The sequence below is a fragment of the Vulpes vulpes genome, chromosome 1 (genome assembly GCF_048418805.1).
Source record: "Vulpes vulpes isolate BD-2025 chromosome 1, VulVul3, whole genome shotgun sequence".
In the NCBI taxonomy this organism is placed as follows: domain Eukaryota; kingdom Metazoa; phylum Chordata; class Mammalia; order Carnivora; family Canidae; genus Vulpes; species Vulpes vulpes.
The window spans coordinates 173,615,804-173,635,430 of record NC_132780.1 but is presented as its reverse complement, the minus strand read 5'-3'; the positions used below and the strand labels follow the sequence as shown (position 1 = coordinate 173,635,430).

General features: G+C 37.8%; 1 protein-coding gene across 1 annotated transcript in view; it reads left to right on the top strand.

Moving 5' to 3' along the window:
- Positions 1-11,937, top strand: part of TBX18 (T-box transcription factor 18) — a 28,700-nt gene extending 16,763 nt beyond the window's left edge. The window contains exons 6-8 of the mRNA XM_072736625.1: positions 1,203-1,267; positions 7,479-7,573; positions 8,938-11,937. Coding sequence (XP_072592726.1) covers positions 1,203-1,267; positions 7,479-7,573; positions 8,938-9,662 — 885 coding nt within the window. The 3' untranslated portion in view covers positions 9,663-11,937. The remainder of the gene's footprint in view (positions 1-1,202; positions 1,268-7,478; positions 7,574-8,937) is intronic.
- The last annotated feature ends 7,690 nt before the right edge of the window (positions 11,938-19,627 follow it).

The following is a 19,627-nucleotide window of genomic DNA, read 5'->3' as shown; positions in this document are numbered from 1 at the left end:
AAGAATTCCTTCAATGAATGGCAGACATGCTGAATTTATTAGTATACCCTTATATTATAGCCTTTATAATGTAGTTTTATTCACATGCTAAGACAATATCCTGTGGAGCACATGTATGTCAAGTGTCGTGTAGCTAATTGGAGGATGGCTGAGAACATACACAGGAGAATATAGAGGCATTGCAGATACATTTCAGGGCCATACATTTCTTGGCCCTAGTGTTAACCAACAGCGTTCATTTGTCCTTAGCCAAAATGGTACCATCAGAAGTATGTTCATTAGCTTTGTAGATTCCACTAAGCCAAAGAGCTTAGAAGACAAAGCATGATGTACTTCTTAGAAAATAGGCTGTAACTTTCTCTGAGCAAGGTGGAGACCTATTAAGAAATAGATGTTATTATTAGTGTCAATTACGAGATGGTAGAAATAAAGATATATATATATATATATATATAATGGAGATGATTAGACCATTTGTAAAAATTCCACCCCCAAATTTCTGTTAAAATTAAAACATCATTTATTTCTACTTCATGAATAAGATTTAATCTCATTAGAGCCTTCCAGTAGTGGTTAGCTCTGGTTAGACATTCACTGTAGTACTCTGACTAGGTCAGGACTCAGCAGAAAATAGAGGAAAGAATTAAAATTTTCAAATGTGAGCCATAAAGATGATTCAAAGAGAGACAAAAATACAGAGGCAGAAAACTTGAAGAAGTGTATGTTACCTAATTCTGAAGAACAGAGGGATGCGTAGGAGCTTAACAACATTCAAGTGTATAAATAACTTGATTAAATAGAAGTTGGATATTAGCTGTTACCTGTTACTAAGAGAAACAGGATTAAACCATGTCACAAAGTTAAGATGAAGAGCTTTAGTTCAGGGGGATTGTCAAACAAAGGACAAGTTGTTATCAACAGACGATTCAGAATTTCTTTCTCTATGATATTAAAAGCAAAACAGATTTTATTTACAGAGTTTTATTTGCAGGTGGGAATGTCTTTGATAGCAGATGAATGTCTAGGAGATTTCTAAAATTTTCTTCTAGCTTTGCAGCTAAGGGAGTAAAATACTGGAGAAATAGAGGAGAGGAACACAGTCTATTTTGAAATTACTTGTAGTTCTTCCACCATTTCTTTTTTGAATTACCTTAGTTGACATTTATAATATTTGATATGATTTTTTTTTTTGTATTCTGTAGATTACTCGCCTGAAGATAGATAGGAATCCTTTTGCCAAAGGCTTTCGAGACTCTGGGCGTAACAGGTAAGATTTAGTGAAGAGCATTCTGGCTCCAATAAACATATTTGACTTTTTGTTGTGAATTTTCCATTATAAGGTAAACAGTTTACTGACATGGCTTTGAAATAATTTTCTGATACGGATTAAAATTTGTCACTACCACTGGACCTTGGATATAACTTATTTTTGGGTGTAGTGCTGTGGCTTGCCAATTCCTAAGGTGAACTTTGATGTGTGATTCTGGCTGAAAAATGCAAGTTCTCAAGGTGCACAGTGCGTGCCACTTTTGTAGGAAGCTTGAGGAAACCTGCCCCTTCAGGACTCAGGGGTTTCAGTATCTTAAGTTGATAGCCTGCCCTCTGTGCCCTGGGGCTTCAGTATTATAAGTCAATAGCCTCTCTGCATCGCTGTTGGTTTATAATTTGCTTAGTGATGTCGTAACAATCTATTGATTCTGTCTTTGGTTTATGATAGGATTTCTTGTTTTCTCAGATTTCCAACTAGAATATGAAACTACTCCCCATTGCCAAGAGAGCTCATGTTCTTCAGTTTCCAAATTTGTCTTGGCTGTGCTGACAGCCACACACTTGTTTATTTTTTCTGTGTTGTGTTTTATAGTGTTTGTACTAGGAGGGAGAGCAACAATAATGAATTCCACTCTATAACTTTTATCAAAAAGCAGATCACCCTTGTCTGTGTGCCAAGAGTTTCTGAATTTATTGATATGATTCTATTCCAATATAGTTTGGTGCAACATTTTCTAAAATAAGTATTGATAGTAATAGAGAGTAATAATAGACTAACGTGCTCCAGATGCCTCTTCAGGGTAAGGCTTTGACTTAAATGTTTTTAAAGCTTTTAAAAAGAAATATTTGAGTAATTTTTATGACTTTACTCCACAAATTATTCTAATATTTCTTGAAAACTTGGTATTCTTGAAAAATTGGTATAGGCTATGTCTACAGGAAGTCAAAATCCTCAATTGTATTGTTTTAGGGACAGTTTGTGAGTTAAAATTGTAGAGAAAACAATCAGGTGGTAGTCCAGATTTTTAGTTTCTTTCAGCTGATTATTCAGGCAAAGTTGGTGCAGACAGATCTTTTCTCAGAATACACTAAGGTGCTTGCAGAACACACTCATATACAGTGGCATTCTTTAAACACCATGCAACATGAGTATTAAATGCAGCTGAAATGCATGAAGAGTAGACTAGATTTTTAACTTAGTGCAGGTACATCAACAAAACTAATAATAGGACAATAATTTCCTCTGAAATTCTTCATTCTGTAAGAAGATTTGCAGGTATTCCTATAATACCTCTTGTCTGAGATAATCGAAATTACTCTGTCTTTTTAGATGTTTTGTTTTAATGTGAGAACAGCTTTGCTTGGCTTTTGTTATGTTACATTAGCTGTTGGTTAACTTTTCTGTCCAGAGGAGTTTCTTTTTTTTAAAAAAATATTTTATTTATTTATTTGAGAGAGAGCAAGTATGGTGGGGTGGGGGGGGGGTGTTGGCATGTGGCTGGAGAAACAGACTCCCCACTGAGCAGGGAGCCCAACCTGGGGCTGGATCCCAGGACCCTGGGATCATGACCTGAGCTGAAGACAGATGCTTAACGAACTAAGCCACCCAGGTGCCCCTCCAGAGGAGTTTCTAAAAGTTGAATAATTTTGTAACTGAGAAGGTCACTAGTGAGGGGTAATAGGAGACTTTGGGGTGACTTCTACATTGATAAATACTTTGGTGGGATCTTGTGGTTTTGGTAAACCAGTGCAGTATTTATCCATTTAAGAGTCTTTGATTTTGTTATTTTCTTTAAGCAGTGAATACATTTATTAAAGCTCACTGGAACTCCAGGAAGGCAGCTTGAGGAATATACAGCCAGGAACAGTGTCCAGGCTGTCCTGTAGGATTGACCTAGCAGACACCACACTGCTATCAACACTGGGGGAATCACACTGCTTGTATACTGTCGGTTCATTTTTTAAGCAGTACATTTAAAAATATTTTTAAAGGTGTATTTTTGGATAGATAACAATAGAGAATAAACCTACAAATAGAAGTGAGATGATTAAATGCATATGATAAGATTCCAGTAAGAATTCTAGAAATGTCAGCATAATGAACAGGCATTTGAATTTGTTCCGTGAAAAAAATCAATGGGATTGGTGAAAATTAACTACTAAATCTAGGTTTGATACGATGGGGTCAAAATGCTAGGTTTGATATGAATTTTTTCCGTCCCTTTATTTTACATGTATATAGGTGTGGCTACTATTTCTTCCCTGACTCTAAAACTTTTAAAGTTTTTCATGGTCATACAGAACATAATGAATTATGTTTTAACTCTTTTGAAATTTTTAATTTTTTGTTTTGTTCCAAATGTTTAAGCAATATCATAGTACAAGAAAAAGATGTTGAGTCTATACATAGCTTTCTTATTCAGAATAATTTCACTTTTTGTCTCATTAATATTAGTTTTCCTGCCAATAATAGATAGCTCTTCAGTGCTTATTTCACAATGCTAAATATATATAAATCAACATTCTCTTCTTAGAAATCTAATTTTAACATTTCCCATTGATAAATGCAAAAACTCATGTATGGGGAAGATGGAATTTGGTCAGCTTTAAAGACTTCTAACTTACATATTATTTTCCTTAAAAAAGAGTTTAAGTTATATGTAAGACTTGGAGGGTGCCTTGGTATTGAGGGCTTGGGGAAGGAGTGGTATTTTTTTCATATAAATAGAGAAGAAAGTCCATGAAGAGAAGTTCAATATATTTCTTTAATACCCTTGGTCTGTTGTGTTATTGTTACTACTTTTTAATATAAATTTCTGTTTTTATTTTTCCCCATATATGAAATAAACAAATTAAGCAGGACAAGAAATAAACATGGACTTGTGATTTTTTTAAACTTTATAAAACAATTTGCTTTAATTAAAAATTATCCCTTCCTGGTTATTTATGGTTCTACAGCCTATTTTATAGGAATCAGTAGCTTCAGTCCTTAAAAGCTCTCCTGCAAGACATTTGCTACGTGAAAGAGAATTTATGTGCTGAGAATAGTTTCATTCTTCAGTTAGGCCTTAGGTTTGACCCTATAAAATTTTTTACTCAGGAAGGTACAGAAATTTCTTTGCTTTAAATACTTCAGGAAAAACATAACCATTTTACTAAATAAACTTGGCCATTTGATAGCATAAATTAGGATGGTGATAAAATGTGGAAATTGTTCAAAGGCATCTTGTATAAATTATCGCCTTGGCTACACTCCTGCAGGAGGTGCCTTTTATCTTTTCTTTAACTAGATGGGAAAAGTCTCCATTACTGGAGAAAATGAAGGCCTTTTTTAAAAAGTCCAGATTCAGCTAATAAATATTTTATAACTGTTTCCTGCAAAATATCTGAAATCCTTTCTGGAACTTGCAGTGTGAAACAGCAGCCTCAAAAAAAAAAAAAAAAAATCAATAGCTCCAAGTCAGATCACTTGTAGATACGTCATTTTCAGAGCATCTCTTTAAAGCTTAGGGTTACAGGTTTTTGATGATCAATGTCTCCCCAATGGGTCTATGGATCTGTATTTGAAGCATAATAAAGTTTACACTGCTAAAACAAATAATGCAATAATGCTCATCTCCATAGTTAATAAATGTCTAAGTCCAGTGAATGCTTATTAATTACCTCTTAGCAAACTCCACGTCGAGACCACTCCATGACCACTTTGGTATCCTTAATATTTAAAACTATGATTATTAAAATTCATCTGTGTGGTAATAAAAAAGCAGTTTTATACAAAACTGCGTCCTAACATTCTTTAGCATTTTTAAAAGCTTGTTTCTAGAAAGCTATAAAACCTAGCACAGGCTAAATATAGAGTAATCAGATAAATAGTACCCAGCATTCATTAGTTGAGTATTAAATGCAACCTGCAGGCTACATGGGATTTTGGGACTGACCAAGCTGCCAAACTGCCCCCAAATCAATACTTCAATGTGTGTAAAATATTATTGAGTTAGAGTGATCTTGCATTTGGCTTGCAGTCAGCCACAGATATGATGTCTGGTTTTGGAAATCACTTAGGAGCAAACAACTTGAGAGCTAAGAAAGGATGCAGAGCTTTCATGTTCTAATCTTCACTTTGTGGGAAACTGAAGCCCAGGGAGGTTAAAACATTTGCCCAGGGTCACACAGTAAATTTTAATGCGTTACAGCCACGGCCCAGTTCTCCTGACCCCCAGTCCAGTTTTCTTACCATGAAATAGTCCTCTCTCTGTAGAACACTGGTTATATCCAAAGCTAGATTCTGCAGCCCTGGTGGAAGGCATGTGCAGGTCCATGCTGTGCCCTGCTCTCCCCTTTGACAGCCCAGTGCTAGCACCTGTGTGAGGCTGGGGATGGCTCTTTGAAGTGCTCCTACAGTCCCACAGTAGCATCCCCTGAACTTGTGACTTGAGAGATAAGTCAGGTCCACATGTGGACTCATGTGAGGATGGTTCATGTACACAAGCCTGTGTTTGGACTCAATACCACACATCCACATGCACACACACATTGCTGTCTCCTTATGTCACTAAGATGGGGTAGTGACGCTTCATGGAATCATGACAGACATCAAATTAATGGAGTCTACACTCTGAACACTCTGAAGAAGTAAATTCAGTGTGTAAAACCTCAGAACAGTAGGGCAAGTTGTGTAAGATGTTTTATCTGCACATATGTACTACGAGTATCTAGAGAGTTTTTTTTTTTTTAAGATTTTATTTATTTATTCATGACAGACAGAGAGAGAGAGAGAGAGAGAGGCAGAGACACAGGCAGAAGGAGAAGCAGGCTCCATGCAGGGAGCCTGACATGGGACTCGATCTCCGGTCTCCAGGATAACGCCCTGGGCTGAAGGCAGCCCTGGGCTTAAGGCAGACGCTAAACCGCTGAGTCACCCAGGCTGCTCCTAGAGAGTTTTCCCCATGTTGTGTAGGCGGTATGACTCTGGGGGCGGGAGGTTCCTCTAGTCTTAGTTAATAATTCATGATTTGGGGATACAAGGTATCCAGAGGAAGTAGCAAGTTGAGTGCAAGGGATTAAAGACTCACTTTTTAACATTTTCATTAAATACAGATTATTTGTGTGAAGTAAAACTGTATCACAAGAGAAATATGAATATTGTTTGATACTCAGAAAGCAGGCATTTCCTACAAAGGAGCTCAATGTTTCATGAAAATCACAATGATATTAAGATTAACAAATTGCTTAGGGCTTTGGTAGTTGAAGGAAGACTGATGAGGTCTTAAGAATGGGCTAGTTGAGTGAAGTGCCTCATTTCCAGAACTTAATTCTCTAATACAAGGAGAGAAGGATTCTGAATCACTCACAGTAGGAGACATATACATTGATATATGCATTCAGAGTGGTTACCTTTGTTTTCAAATATATATATATGTCATGTAAATAGTTTACAACCAACTTACCCCTCTCTTTAAGTATCCATTCACTAAGTGTGTGTAGGAGCCTGAAAAGAATGTTTGATGCTAATTCTAGGTCCATATACTATACTGGCCTTTGAGATCACCTTTCTGTATTCCTCCTGCATGTTGGGCTGAGAAGTCAGTGCTGCCTCCCACCCCCCTGGACTTCCTATTGTTGGAGGGAGAGCCTATTCTGTCTGTACTGGGTGTGATGGATTGTGCCCCCCCCCCCCCCCAAAAAAAAAAAGAGAGAAGTTGGTGTTCTTTGGATGAGTGTTCTTCTAAAGCTGGCTACCAAGGCACCGAACAATGGCAGACATGGCTCTTTGGAAAAAAGTGGCTTCACTGGGTTAAGCTTTTGTGGCAAAGCCTTCCTCATCAGAGGGAGAAGTAATGTTACAGGGGTGCAGGGTGGACTCTGAATCACAGCAGAGAGCCTTGGACTCCCATCAGCTAGGATGGACCTTTTCAACTGAGCTCCTTAGTGCAGAGGGACAGTTTTTTATTCTCCCAGGTCAGCTTAGTTTTCTGAGAATGTTAACAGGATATCTTGGGTGGTTTCCATTGTCCTGTGTTCCTAGTGACAGAATGGTAGCCCATCACCGAAGCATTTCTTTTTTCCTATGCCGAGCTCCTAGCCCTACCAATGTGCGGGGACACTGTCAACACCAGTGATGTGTTCTGAGCTACTTATTACTGGCGGAAGCTCCAACTGCTCCTAACTAGGCTTCTTTTGTCCACCTGCATCCCAATCCTTCTATTTAGAATGGGTTTGGAAGCCCTTGTGGAGTCATATGCATTCTGGAGACCTTCACTACGGACTCTCACCTTTGAAGATATCCCTGGGATTCCCAAGCAAGGTAAAACAAAGCCTCCTGTGTCACATATATAGCCAGTTCTTGAATGGAAGCTCAGGCACTGAAATATCCACCTGTCATCATTTGCCTCCACAGTGGCAACCTCATCACCAATATCCTCTCCTTACAGGATCCATCTCTTTTCTGTGGGGAATGGGGATGGGGACCAGAAAAATGGCTCTTGTGGTTGTAGGTTAAGTCTTGGATGTTTTAGGCTATTTATATATTTAATGACCTTTATCTCACCCTTAAATGTCATGTTAAAATTAGAGTTGGGCTGTGGGCTCTTGTGCCGGGTCCACCTCACAGGGAATTGCCGGTGCAGGTGCCAGTTCACCCTTTCTTGCAAGCTTCGTTCTTCACTTCCTTCAGCATAATTGTCCTAGGACTCTCAGCATGCTCCTGCACTCAGGCTTTGTCTACCCAATCCTGCCCAGCACCCCACTGACAATCAACATGCTGGGTTTTAGATAATTATCAACTGGACTGGGCTTTGAGATGATTTTGAGAAGCTATATATATATAAAACACTGTTGCTGGAGCTGTGAAGGCTTTACAACCCATCCGGCCTGTTGGAATTCTCCCTCTAAGTTCTATCAAGTTTGCAGACATCAATCTGCCAGTGAACCCAGAGAAGGGCAGATGGCCACAACCACCGTTATTGATTGGACGCAGGGTCAACCACCTGCTCTGTTTCACAGGATTGTTTATTTGGTGGGCCTCTGCTCTTGTGTTAGCATGGGATTCACCGACCTGTTTTCTGGTTGGAAATGAGATTTTTGAAGTTCTAGACTACTGCCTTCTTGTAATAGCCCTACGTGGTACAGCCATTGGATGCAGAGAAGCTTCTAGTGAGAAGCTACAGATATGTTTGAGACAGGGTGTATCCTACGACCAATTTGCTTCCTTCTATTGACCCAGAACAAGGTCTGCTGAAAGAGTAAGAATATGGGAAGAAGAGAGGTTACGGCTGTAATTTTGGAATAAGATACAGAGTAAGATGAAATTTATAAAGTTGCCAGAAAAGTCAGTGTTAGTGATATCAGAGAAAATCAGAAAACTTTGGGAAAGGTAATGGAAGTAGAAAATGTGAAAATTCTCTGTGGTAGTGTCCTGCTATCTTCTGCAATAAAAAAGATTATTGCCTGGGGAGATCATTTGCTTTAGAAATATTGAGAAGATCTGTGTCTAAAATATTTCAGTCTGAATTCAGGTAAATTATAATTCCTTGAGAGCCAAGACCATCTCCTTTTCACCATTCAGTGTGGGCTTCCTGGTGACAAGCATTGTCTAGCTCCTGATCACAAAATTGAAAGGAAGACATGGCAGTAGAGTCCTTGCCCTTTACATTTCAACTTCTTTTGTAGGAAATACAAGTTCTTCCACACTGCTCCAAGGCTCTGGGAATGGCGTTCCTGCCACCCACCCTCATCTTTTGTCTGGCTCCCCTTGTTCCTCTCCTGCCTTCCATCTGGGGCCCAACACCAGCCAGCTCTGTAGCCTGGCCCCGGCCGACTACTCCGCCTGTGCCCGCTCGGGCCTCACCCTCAACCGATACAGCACCTCCTTGGCTGAAACCTACAACAGGCTCACCAACCAGACTGGCGAGACCTTCGCAGCGCCCAGGACTCCTTCCTATGTGGGCGTGAGCAGCAGCACCTCGGTGAACATGTCCATGGGTGGCACTGATGGAGACACTTTCAGCTGCCCACAGACCAGCTTGTCCATGCAAATTTCGGGGATGTCTCCCCAGCTTCAATACATCATGCCTTCACCCTCCAGCAACGCCTTTGCTGCTAACCAGACCCATCAGGGCTCCTATAACACTTTCAGATTACACAGCCCCTGTGCTTTGTATGGATATAATTTCTCTACATCCCCCAAACTGGCTGCCAGTCCTGAGAAAATTGTTTCTTCCCAAGGAAGTTTCTTGGGGTCCTCACCGAGTGGGACCATGACCGATCGGCAGATGTTGCCCCCTGTGGAAGGAGTGCACCTGCTTAGCAGTGGGGGTCAGCAGAGTTTCTTTGACTCTAGGACCCTAGGAAGCTTAACTCTGTCATCATCTCAAGTGTCTGCACATATGGTCTGATGCATCCCTGAAGTTAAACCATATGCAAATTGGTCTAATGTATTTTTTTTCTTCATTTTCCTTTTCTTTTTTCTGAAAGCAATATGAAAAGAAAGTATCAGTAGCTTGTAAGATTTACATATAATAGGACATGAAGGCTCACTGAGTGTTTTGACTTTCTCATGGTGAGATTGTAATTATCTATGGTATATATGTATACTGTATATAGCATGTGGAGTTTTGCAGCCTGCAAAACCACATCCTCCCTCTTTTTTTCTCCCTATTTCGTCTAGTTGCACAGGGTATTGGCATAAGTAGTATGTTTAGCCAAAATTCTCAGACTCTTTTAAAAACCAAACAGCAAACTTAAAACTTGGCAGTGATACTAACCAGACCAAGACTTATAACTTAATTTATCAGAAAAATGCTCTACACAGTTTCATACTTGAGTGTTGATAACAAACAGTAACCAGCACACAGAGTCTTGTGATTTCTGTTATTCTTGGGCACAGTGTGAGAACCTCAAATGCAAAAGCCAGTTGAGGTCTAAGTATTAGTTCCGAGGCATTTGTAATCATGAAGGATTAGCTTTTGGGTTCTTGTTGGTCTTGTTTGTCACCGATACTAGATGATTTAGTTCTGTAAAAATCCACAACCTATGATAATTATTTACTTAAGTAAGGTGGAAGAGAGGCTTGTACTTTCTTTTCACTTCCCATTGGGTATGTATGAGGTATTTATTCATCTGCAGAGAATATATTTCCAGTATTTTGGATCTTTTGCTCATTTTATTTAGTTTAAGTAGACCGTTAAAGAATGTTCTATAAACATTTTTAAATTCCAATTTTCACCAGGAAAGGAATATATGATATGAGTGGAATGCCAAAAAGAAAATAAATCCACCTCAAATTCTTTGATTCCAGTGAGATATGTCTATCTTTTTAAATCAAGAGGAATAATATTGTCAGCTATCCCTTAGGTTTTTATAGTGTGGTTTTTCATTGAGGATATTTTTTCCATCTTGCTTTGCGATTCTTGACCTGTGGTCTGTAAGTAAGAAAAAAGGCCTTTAAGCTACTTATTTATGTCTTGTAACTCCTACAGATTGAAACCTCCCCCCTCCTTAACCTTGTTTCTCTGTCTGAGTCTTTCCCGAAACAAATAGATTCTAGGCCTTTATGGTATTAAATAACGCTGTAAGGAATTTCAGGGGGTTATCTCCAGCAATCTGTCTTTTGGGGGTTGTAGTGCAAAGGCCAGAGTCCATTACCATAAAGACCCTCTTAGAGGATGAAGGAGGAAGATACTAATTATGATAAAGGATCTATAAAACTTTTAACCTCAACAGCATTTTCAGCCTCCAAACTGAAAAAATGAAAATAGGATTAATTTTTGAAAAACCCCTAAAATAATGTATACTTGGCTTAAGATTTCAAAACAAATAACTTTGATAGCATATTATGAGATGAGTAGGAAAGGCTAAGAATGCATGATGAGGAGCATTACCAAATGTCTGTTAAGAAACTAAAATAACATGTCTGTTCATTGACTTAATACCTTTCATATATTTGTCAACCTACAGCAGTGGGATTTCCTTTAAGTGCTAAACAGAGTTGCTTTAACTCATCCCTACTTTAGATAGGGAAAGGGTATACCTCCCGATTTACTTCTTGACTTTAAAACAGCACGGCTGTTAGATATGTAGACACATAACTGTTTGAAAAATATTTGCACAGGATGTGACTCTGTTTATGGATATTGGTAACTTCCATCATGGATTTTGTAACAGTTCATCAAATTAGTATTGATTTTTAAATTGAAGATTAGCACGAAGGGACACAAAATCTTTCTGGTAGGTAGATACGTAGAAGGTGTTTGTGTATGGTATTAATAGCTTGACAAAGATTTGGGAAAATCCTCATGAGTACATCCCAGCCTTAGTACTTAGTACAGTTCAAAAACAAAAAAGTTTTCTGTCTTGAGAAAACATGGAAAGTAATGATCTAAACTCATATGTATTAATAGGGAGAGCATTTTCTTTTTTGCTGTTGGTGATTTGAAATTACATAATAATATGAGTAGAATTTTTTATTAATTTTTTTTGATTTAGCAATATTGTACAAATTGCTGTTTCTTTTAGGTTTTACTGTAAATATTAATCATCATGTCACTTCAAAGACTAGCCTTTTATCGTTATATTAAATGATATACGTGCATTGATAATTATAATTATATATCTGTATTTTATTAAAAAGTGCTTAAGAAATTATATATTAAAGTGTGTTACTAAACCCTTTTATGACTTTAGAGGGTAGTCATTTAAAGTGTCTATAAATGTTGTTCCAAGAATAAGTGCACATATGAACACCCAGAACACAAATTTTGCAGCTTTCAAGTACAAGGCATGGAGAAATGGGTCTGGCATTCATTTTTCATGTGCTAAATATAATTTCTTGGTGCCCTGACCATGTCATTGAAGGTGAAGCCCTGACAAATGTTGAACACATGAAAATTCAAATGTAAGAAGAGGAGGACATGGTGGTATGTTTTGTTTCTGGTCCAGGGGAGAAGGGCAACGATACAAGAATGAGCTGCTTTTACCACTGACCAGTGATGACAGATCACTTCTAGACCTCTTGACTGGAAAACATTCCAAGGGACATTGTGATGAGGTGAGGTTGGTGCTATCACAGCCAGTCACATTTTGAAAATTAACACTTGCTTCTATACAAGCTCCTTCCCAGAGGTCAACAACTTTTCACAAGCAGGGCACCCACTTGCTGACCCCTGATTTCTGGAATGTAGAGGGTCAGGAGACTTTCATGGCCTCCAGAAGAGACTGGACCACAGTATTGCTGATAGAGCAAAGAATCACACTCACTCTTCCCATTAACTAGTGAAATTCTGAGCAAAAGAAACCTCACCTTTAAAATGTGAATTCCTCTCAAGACATTGCTCTCTAGGTTTAAACCTATCAACAACTCACACCTTAGTATGGATTAGATAAACAGAAGCTTCTGAGATAGCCAGAAGTTTGATTAGAAGAAAAGAGTAATTTTTGGCATAGGGAAATTCTGGGAAGATTTGGATGGGGAAGAGGATCAAGGGGAGGAATCTCTGAGCAAACCTGGTGTAAAGCCATTAAAAATAATCATTTCATGAAATTCTTTCAGGAGTCATGGTAGAGTTGGTGGATGCTATGCTGATGCTGTCTTTAATTAGGTTTGTAAAGAATCCTTTCAAAGTGCAATCATGATGGGTTTCCTCGTGAGGAATTAATGACTTCTCTACATGGAGGTTTTCTAAAGCCTTCCATTGGAAATTAAATAATGCTATTAAGTTACTACCACATTGTGTTTTAATATCTTTGATAATTATTCTTTAATAAAATGTATGCTGAGGTAAGTTGAGAGTAAGGTTGAATATGTGAATAGTTAATAGGCATACATGAATGCAACCTTATAGAAGCTCAGCTTAAAAACATGATCAATGATGGAAATGAACAAATATTCAAGTATAGAAACATTCAAAAGATATATAAACTTAGTATCCATCTACATGGATTTTCAAATAATAATTTTTTTTTTGAAATTTTGGTATGATGAGAACATAATTTTCTTGGAAATTAGGGAGCTTGGTTTCAAACCGTGTACTTCTTGATCATCGTTTTGAACAAAAACTAACCAGTTTAGGTCTCAGTTTTTTATGTGTGAAAGGAATGGCTGGGATGAGAAATTTTACATTCCTTTCAGTGTATGCCAGTGTATAAATAGCATTCAGCTTAATAGGAAAATAGCTTTATAAAAGTATATCTATAAAATATGTCTTTTGGAATATATATATTTGTGTATATCTGTTTTTACAAAGAACATACCATGACCCTGACCAGGATTATTGATTATTTTAAATTTATTGGATTACTTAGAATTTATCTTTTATTTTATTTAGCTTTTAAAGATTTTATTTATTTATTCATGAGAGACACAGAGAGATAGAGAGAGGCAGAGACACAGGCAGAGGGAGAAGCAGGATCCATGCAGGGAGCCCGATGTGGGACTCGATTCTGGGTCCCCAGGATCAGGCCCTGGGCCAAAGGTGGCGCTGAACCACTGAGCAACCTGGTCTGCCCAGAATTTATCTTTTAAATGGAACTATGCTATATAATATGTAGAATGTACTTTAGTATTTGGAGGAATCTGAACTTAATATATTTGCTACTTTATAGTGAACAGAAATAGATGTTAACAAAATTTCTTTTTCATGATGCTCTTACTGAATGGCATAATATTAGTTCACTTTTTAAAATTTTTTTTTATTTATTCATGAGAGACACACACAGAGAGAGATAGAGAGAGAGAGAGGCAGAGACATAGTCAGAGGGAGAAGCAGGCTCCATGCAGGAGCCTGATGTGGGACTCGATCCCGGGACTCCAGGATCATGCTCTAGGCCAAAGGCAGGTGCTAAACCACTGAGCCACCCAGGGATCTCCTATTATTTCACTTTAGAATAAGTATGCCATCTAGTAAAATATCTAGAGATCATTCCAGGTACATTCAAAATACATTTAAATTGTCATCCAGAAAATACTTGAATTTATTTTTTGGAAAGATTTTATTCATGCTAAGACTCAGATACAATAATGTAAAACAACAGTTGATTATTCTGTAATTCATCGAATTTACACAAGGCTGGACCTTCATATGCATCCTGTGTCCACATTTTAAATTACATATATATATATATATACACACACACACACACACACACACACACTCTTAAGGATTATATATATATACTTAAGCATATATATATATACTTAAGGATTTTATTTATTCATGAGAGACACACAGAAAGAGGGAGAGACAGAGGCAGAGGGAGAAGGAGGCTCCCCATGGGACTTGATCCCAGGACCCGGGATCATGACCTGAGCCACCCAGGTGCCTCTCACATTTTAAATTACATTAATCAGGTCACTAGAATAACTTTATAAGGCCAAAACATTTTTCTGAAAAACAGCTTTGTTGAATCATAATTCACAAACCATACAGTTCATCTATTTAATGAAAACTTCAGTGGTTTTTAGTATATTCAGAGTTGTGCAACCATCACTATAATCAATTTTAGAACATTTTGGTCACCTGCAAAAACCTCCATGCCCATTAACAGTCACCCCATTTTCCCCATCATCCCTTCTTTATCCCAAAGTCCTAATACACCACTAATATACTTTGTCTGTTGATTTGCCTATTCTGGACATCTCAGGTAAATGGAATCATACACAATATGTGATCCTTCATGATGGGCTTCTTTCACTTACAATGTTTTCAAAGTTCCTTTGTTTTGTAGCATGGATCAGTATTTAAACTTTTAATTGCTAAGTAATATTCCACCGTAGGTATTTTCCACATTTTATTTATTCATTCATCTGATGGACATTGGATTGTTTCCATGTTTGGCTGTTATAAATAATGCTGCTAAAAACATTTGTGCACAAGTGTTCATATGGGCACATGTTTTCCTTTATTTTGGGTATATGCCTAGGAATGAGATTGCTAGATCCTGTTGTAATGTTTTATAGAACTTCCAAACTGTTTTCCAGAGGGGTTGCACCATTCTACATCCTGATCAACAATGTATGAGGATTCTGATTTCTCTATATTCTTACTAAGAGTTGTTATTATCAATCTTTTTGATTATAGCCATGGGTATGAAGTGGTATCTCATTGTGATTGATTTGCATTTCCCTGATTATTGATGGTGTGAGCATCTTTTCCTGTGCTTTACTGGCCATTTGTATATCATCTTTAGAGAAATGTCTATTCAGATCCTTTGTCCATTTAAAAAAATTAACATATAATGTATTATTAGTTTCAGAGATAGAAGTAAATGATTCTTCAGTCTTATATCATACCCAGTGCTCATTACATCACATGCCCTCCTTAATGTTCATCACCCAATTACCCTGTCCCCCTGCCCCGCTCCCCTCCAGGCACCCTCAGTTTGTTCCCTATGATTAAGAGTCTTTTATGGTTTGTCTCTCTCTCTGATTTTGTCTTTATTTTTTCCTTTCTTCCCCTATGTTCCTCTGTTTTGTTTCTTAAATCCACATATGAGTGAGATCCTGTGATAATTGTCTTTCTCTGATTGACTTATTTCACTTAGCATAGTACCCTCTCGTTCCATCCATGTTGTTGCAAATGGCAAGATTTCATTTTTTATGCCTGAGTAGTATACCATTGTGTGTATGTGTATATGCATATATGTGTGCGTATACACACACACACACATATATGTATATATATATATCCCCCACATCTTCTTTATCCAGTCATCAGTCAGTGGGCATTTGAGCTCTTTCCAGAGTTTGGCTATTGTTATAATGCTGCTATAAACATCTAGGTATATCTACTCCTTTGGATGTATATTTTTGTATCTTTGTGTAAATAGCTATAGTAGCACAATTGCTGGATTATAGGGTAGTTCTATTTTTCGCTTTTTGAGGAATTTCCATACTATTCTCTGGAGTGGCTGCACCAGTTTGCATCCCCACCAACAGTGCGGGAGGATTCTCCTTTCTCTCCATCCTCACCAACGCCTGTTGTCTCTTGTGTTGTTAATTTTAGCCATTCTAACTGTATGAGGTGGTATCTCAGTGGTTTTAATTTGTATTTTCCTGGTGATGAGTGATGTTGAACACCTTTTCATGTGTCTGTTAGCCATCTGGATGTAAACGTGCATTTTAGAAGTGATTTTTAGGTATACAAATTTAATAGTACTTGATAAATAACACCTCCTCTCAACACACCCGAAATGTTGTTCTTGGGTAAATCATTATATATCCTTCAATGTCTTAAGGGTAAGGTAAAAGGATCCCAAAGGATCCCAAAGGATCATGAAATTTTCATTATCATAGAAAACATTTTGCATTTCCAAAAATTTTAAATCAATAAGTATTTATTGAGCACCTACTATTTGCTTGGCATTAGACATTTGGGGTATAGTAGTAAAAAAATTTCTGATGTCTTCAAATGCTTATAAAAGTTGAAATGCTGATTTTCTGGAAAAACCTTCATACTAGAATATATCACAGTTGGCAGGACAAAAAAAGTGTTGCCTCTTGGCTCCTCTATGAGTTGGTGCCCTTGCCCTTATTACAATGTTACATATCCCAGATGGTCACTGCAAAATGCTTGCTCCTGTGCCAAGGTACAACAGGGATGCATTATCGCCTTAACTCTGAGTTTGTTTTGTGGTTTTCATTGGAAACCCTAGCATCATTTAAATGAAATTTTTTTCAATTTGGCTCTGTTTACAGAACTGTAATAAGATATTTCTCTATTAATAGCAGGAAGGGAAAACCTTGCTTGTTTAGGGTTTTGGAAAACTCCTGCACATTTTTCTTAAAAGCATTTGGTGAAATGAATTGCAGGAGATGTACAGATTCTTTTTTCTTAATTTGCCTGAATGGATTTCAAGGGAAAATTAGTTAAACTGTATGTTTTCCAACAAAATAGAAGCTCTTGCACAGCAACAATAAAGAGAATCTTGAAGCAACTCCTGTCAAGGAATGTTATGAGGGTCCAATAGTGCCTTGCCTTAGGGAAGTTTGGCTCAGAATGAATGAACATCATGGTGGGTCCCTTATAATTTCTGCTCGTTTTGTTTCTCCAATGTTGGTAACGTTGTGTGAGGAAGAGAGGACATAGTAATTGTTTATGTTTAAATATCTTCTATCTGCTCAGTTTTCCCTTAAGGAAATACACAAATTTAAAGCCAGAAGATCCTGAGGTATCAACTAAGAGAGTTGTGTGTGGAGAGGCAAGTGACCTTCAGAGGTAACCCATGTTGACCCATCCACAAGCTTCGGACAAGATATTCAGCAAATTCAGTGGTAGTCTCCAATGATATCAGATTTTATTTTCAAACTTCCTTGTCTTTTTTCATGTTTTTCCCTTAGTCCTGAATGTCCTTCAAACCTACATTCTGATTTTTGAAAGACTTACTCAAGTCTTTCTTCAGTGAAGCTTTTCCAGTTTCCATTCCGTCCACCTCCCTTTCCCCAGCAGAAATAAACCCTCCCTCTAAAATATTTTCGCAGCACTCTCTACATACTTCTTTTAGAGGAACAGACCTCAACATCTGCTTTCTACGTAGGTCAACTAGCCCAGTTACAATGGGAGAGCCACAAAGGGAGGGAGCTGTATCTCATTTTTTTTCCCACTGCATATAGTAAAGATAAAGTGATTAATGAAGGAATGGTTATATGAATACATGTGCCAATAAATAAATAAAATAATGAATACATTGTAGGCCTAGAATGGGACCTCAAATTTGGTAGATCTGGAGGATTTGTTTGGTGAGCTGCCAATTTGCCATCATCAGTGGAGATGCAGAGGATTGTGGCTTCCTCACAGCAGATAAGAACGAAGATTTCTTCCCCTCTTTTCTCTCGCTTCCTTTCCTTCTTTTCTTTCTTTCTTTCCTTCCTTCCTTCCTTCCTTCCTTCCTTCCTTCCTTCTTTCCTCCTTTTTTCTCTTTCTTTCTTTCTTTCTTTCTTTCTTTCTTTCTTTCTTTCTTTCTTTCTTTCCTTCCTTCCTTCCTTCCTTCCTTCCTTCCTTCCTTCCTTCTTTTCTTTTCTTTTCTTTTCTTTTCTTTTCTTTTCTTTTCTGCTTGAGCTGAATTGTATGAAGAGAGTATTGTAGCTAACACCTAATTAAGATGCTCCTCCCCAAACTATAGTCATTTTTTATGAATATTTCTCAAAACTAATAGGATGTTATGTGAATTCAAAGGGGAGATACCACTAAGGAAAGAATGTGCTACATGCAACTTGGAGATCATTCTTCAATGTAGGGAGCTTCAGTGGGCTGAAGCTGTGGTTTCAGGAATTGACTGTTTCTGTTGCAGACACCTCCTAGAGTCTAGTCTGGAAATAATGGGGGGTGAGTGAGGCTTTCTACATCCTATCATCGAGGTAGCTACAGATGGGTTGTTGATTGTAGCAAGATAGTCTGGGTGTTAGAGAAGCTCAGGCTTCACATGAGATGGGTCTATTATATCCTGGAAGTTATGGGTGCAGTGGCACTAAAGGGATTGCTGTATTAGGTTACTAACATGCTTACTTCTGGGTTGTTAGTTGTATATCTGTGCAAGTGAGTTGATGTTGTAATAAATATCATCTCATCTAGAAAAAGTGCTTTTTTAATATAAAAAATAAAATTCTAGAAGAAGACCTAGATCTGCCATGGATTTGGGGTACTGTGTCAGGAAAAAATTTCTCTTTTGGTGGAGACCTAAGACACTTTGGAGAAAATCTTTGCTGCAAGAAAAATCATAACAATGGCTGTTGACCCAGCAGCTAGTGCCGTCTTATGGGTGAGCAGCTTAGATGAGTGGGGCACTGCATTTTGGGGCACACATGTGCCTTGCTATCTCTCCATCCCTTTTTCTCTGGAATGTAGGATAGTACTTTGGCTTGCTTGCTTGTTTTCATATTCTAGTGGTAAGATCCACCTAAGAGGTTGGGGATGACATAGGAATAGATGAGGGGAGAGAGTATACATAAAGAAGGAGGCCCTATTGAGATCACAGAGTATGTTTTACCTAACTCTGCTTAGGGGCTACCAGATATCTTCCCAGACTGACAAAACTGTGTTTTGCATCTATTTTTTCCTATTTACCATGTGTGTGCGATGCATTTTTCAGAACCCCAGGGAGAAGACTGTGAATGACATCCTGAGTTCCTCACCCATTTGTTTATTTATTTACATGAAGTTCATTTGTTCATTCATCTCTGCATTTAGAATTCGTTGGGCATTTGCCACATAAATGATTCTGCTGCAAGAGATGTGGTGATGAGCGAGAAAAAGTTTTTTGGGGGAGGGTATAACTCATAGCCTCATCAGAGGGTCACATGTGCAAACACATAATCAAGATACAATGTAGTAAATGTTAAAATAGAGGACATACCAAAAGGTAATACCAA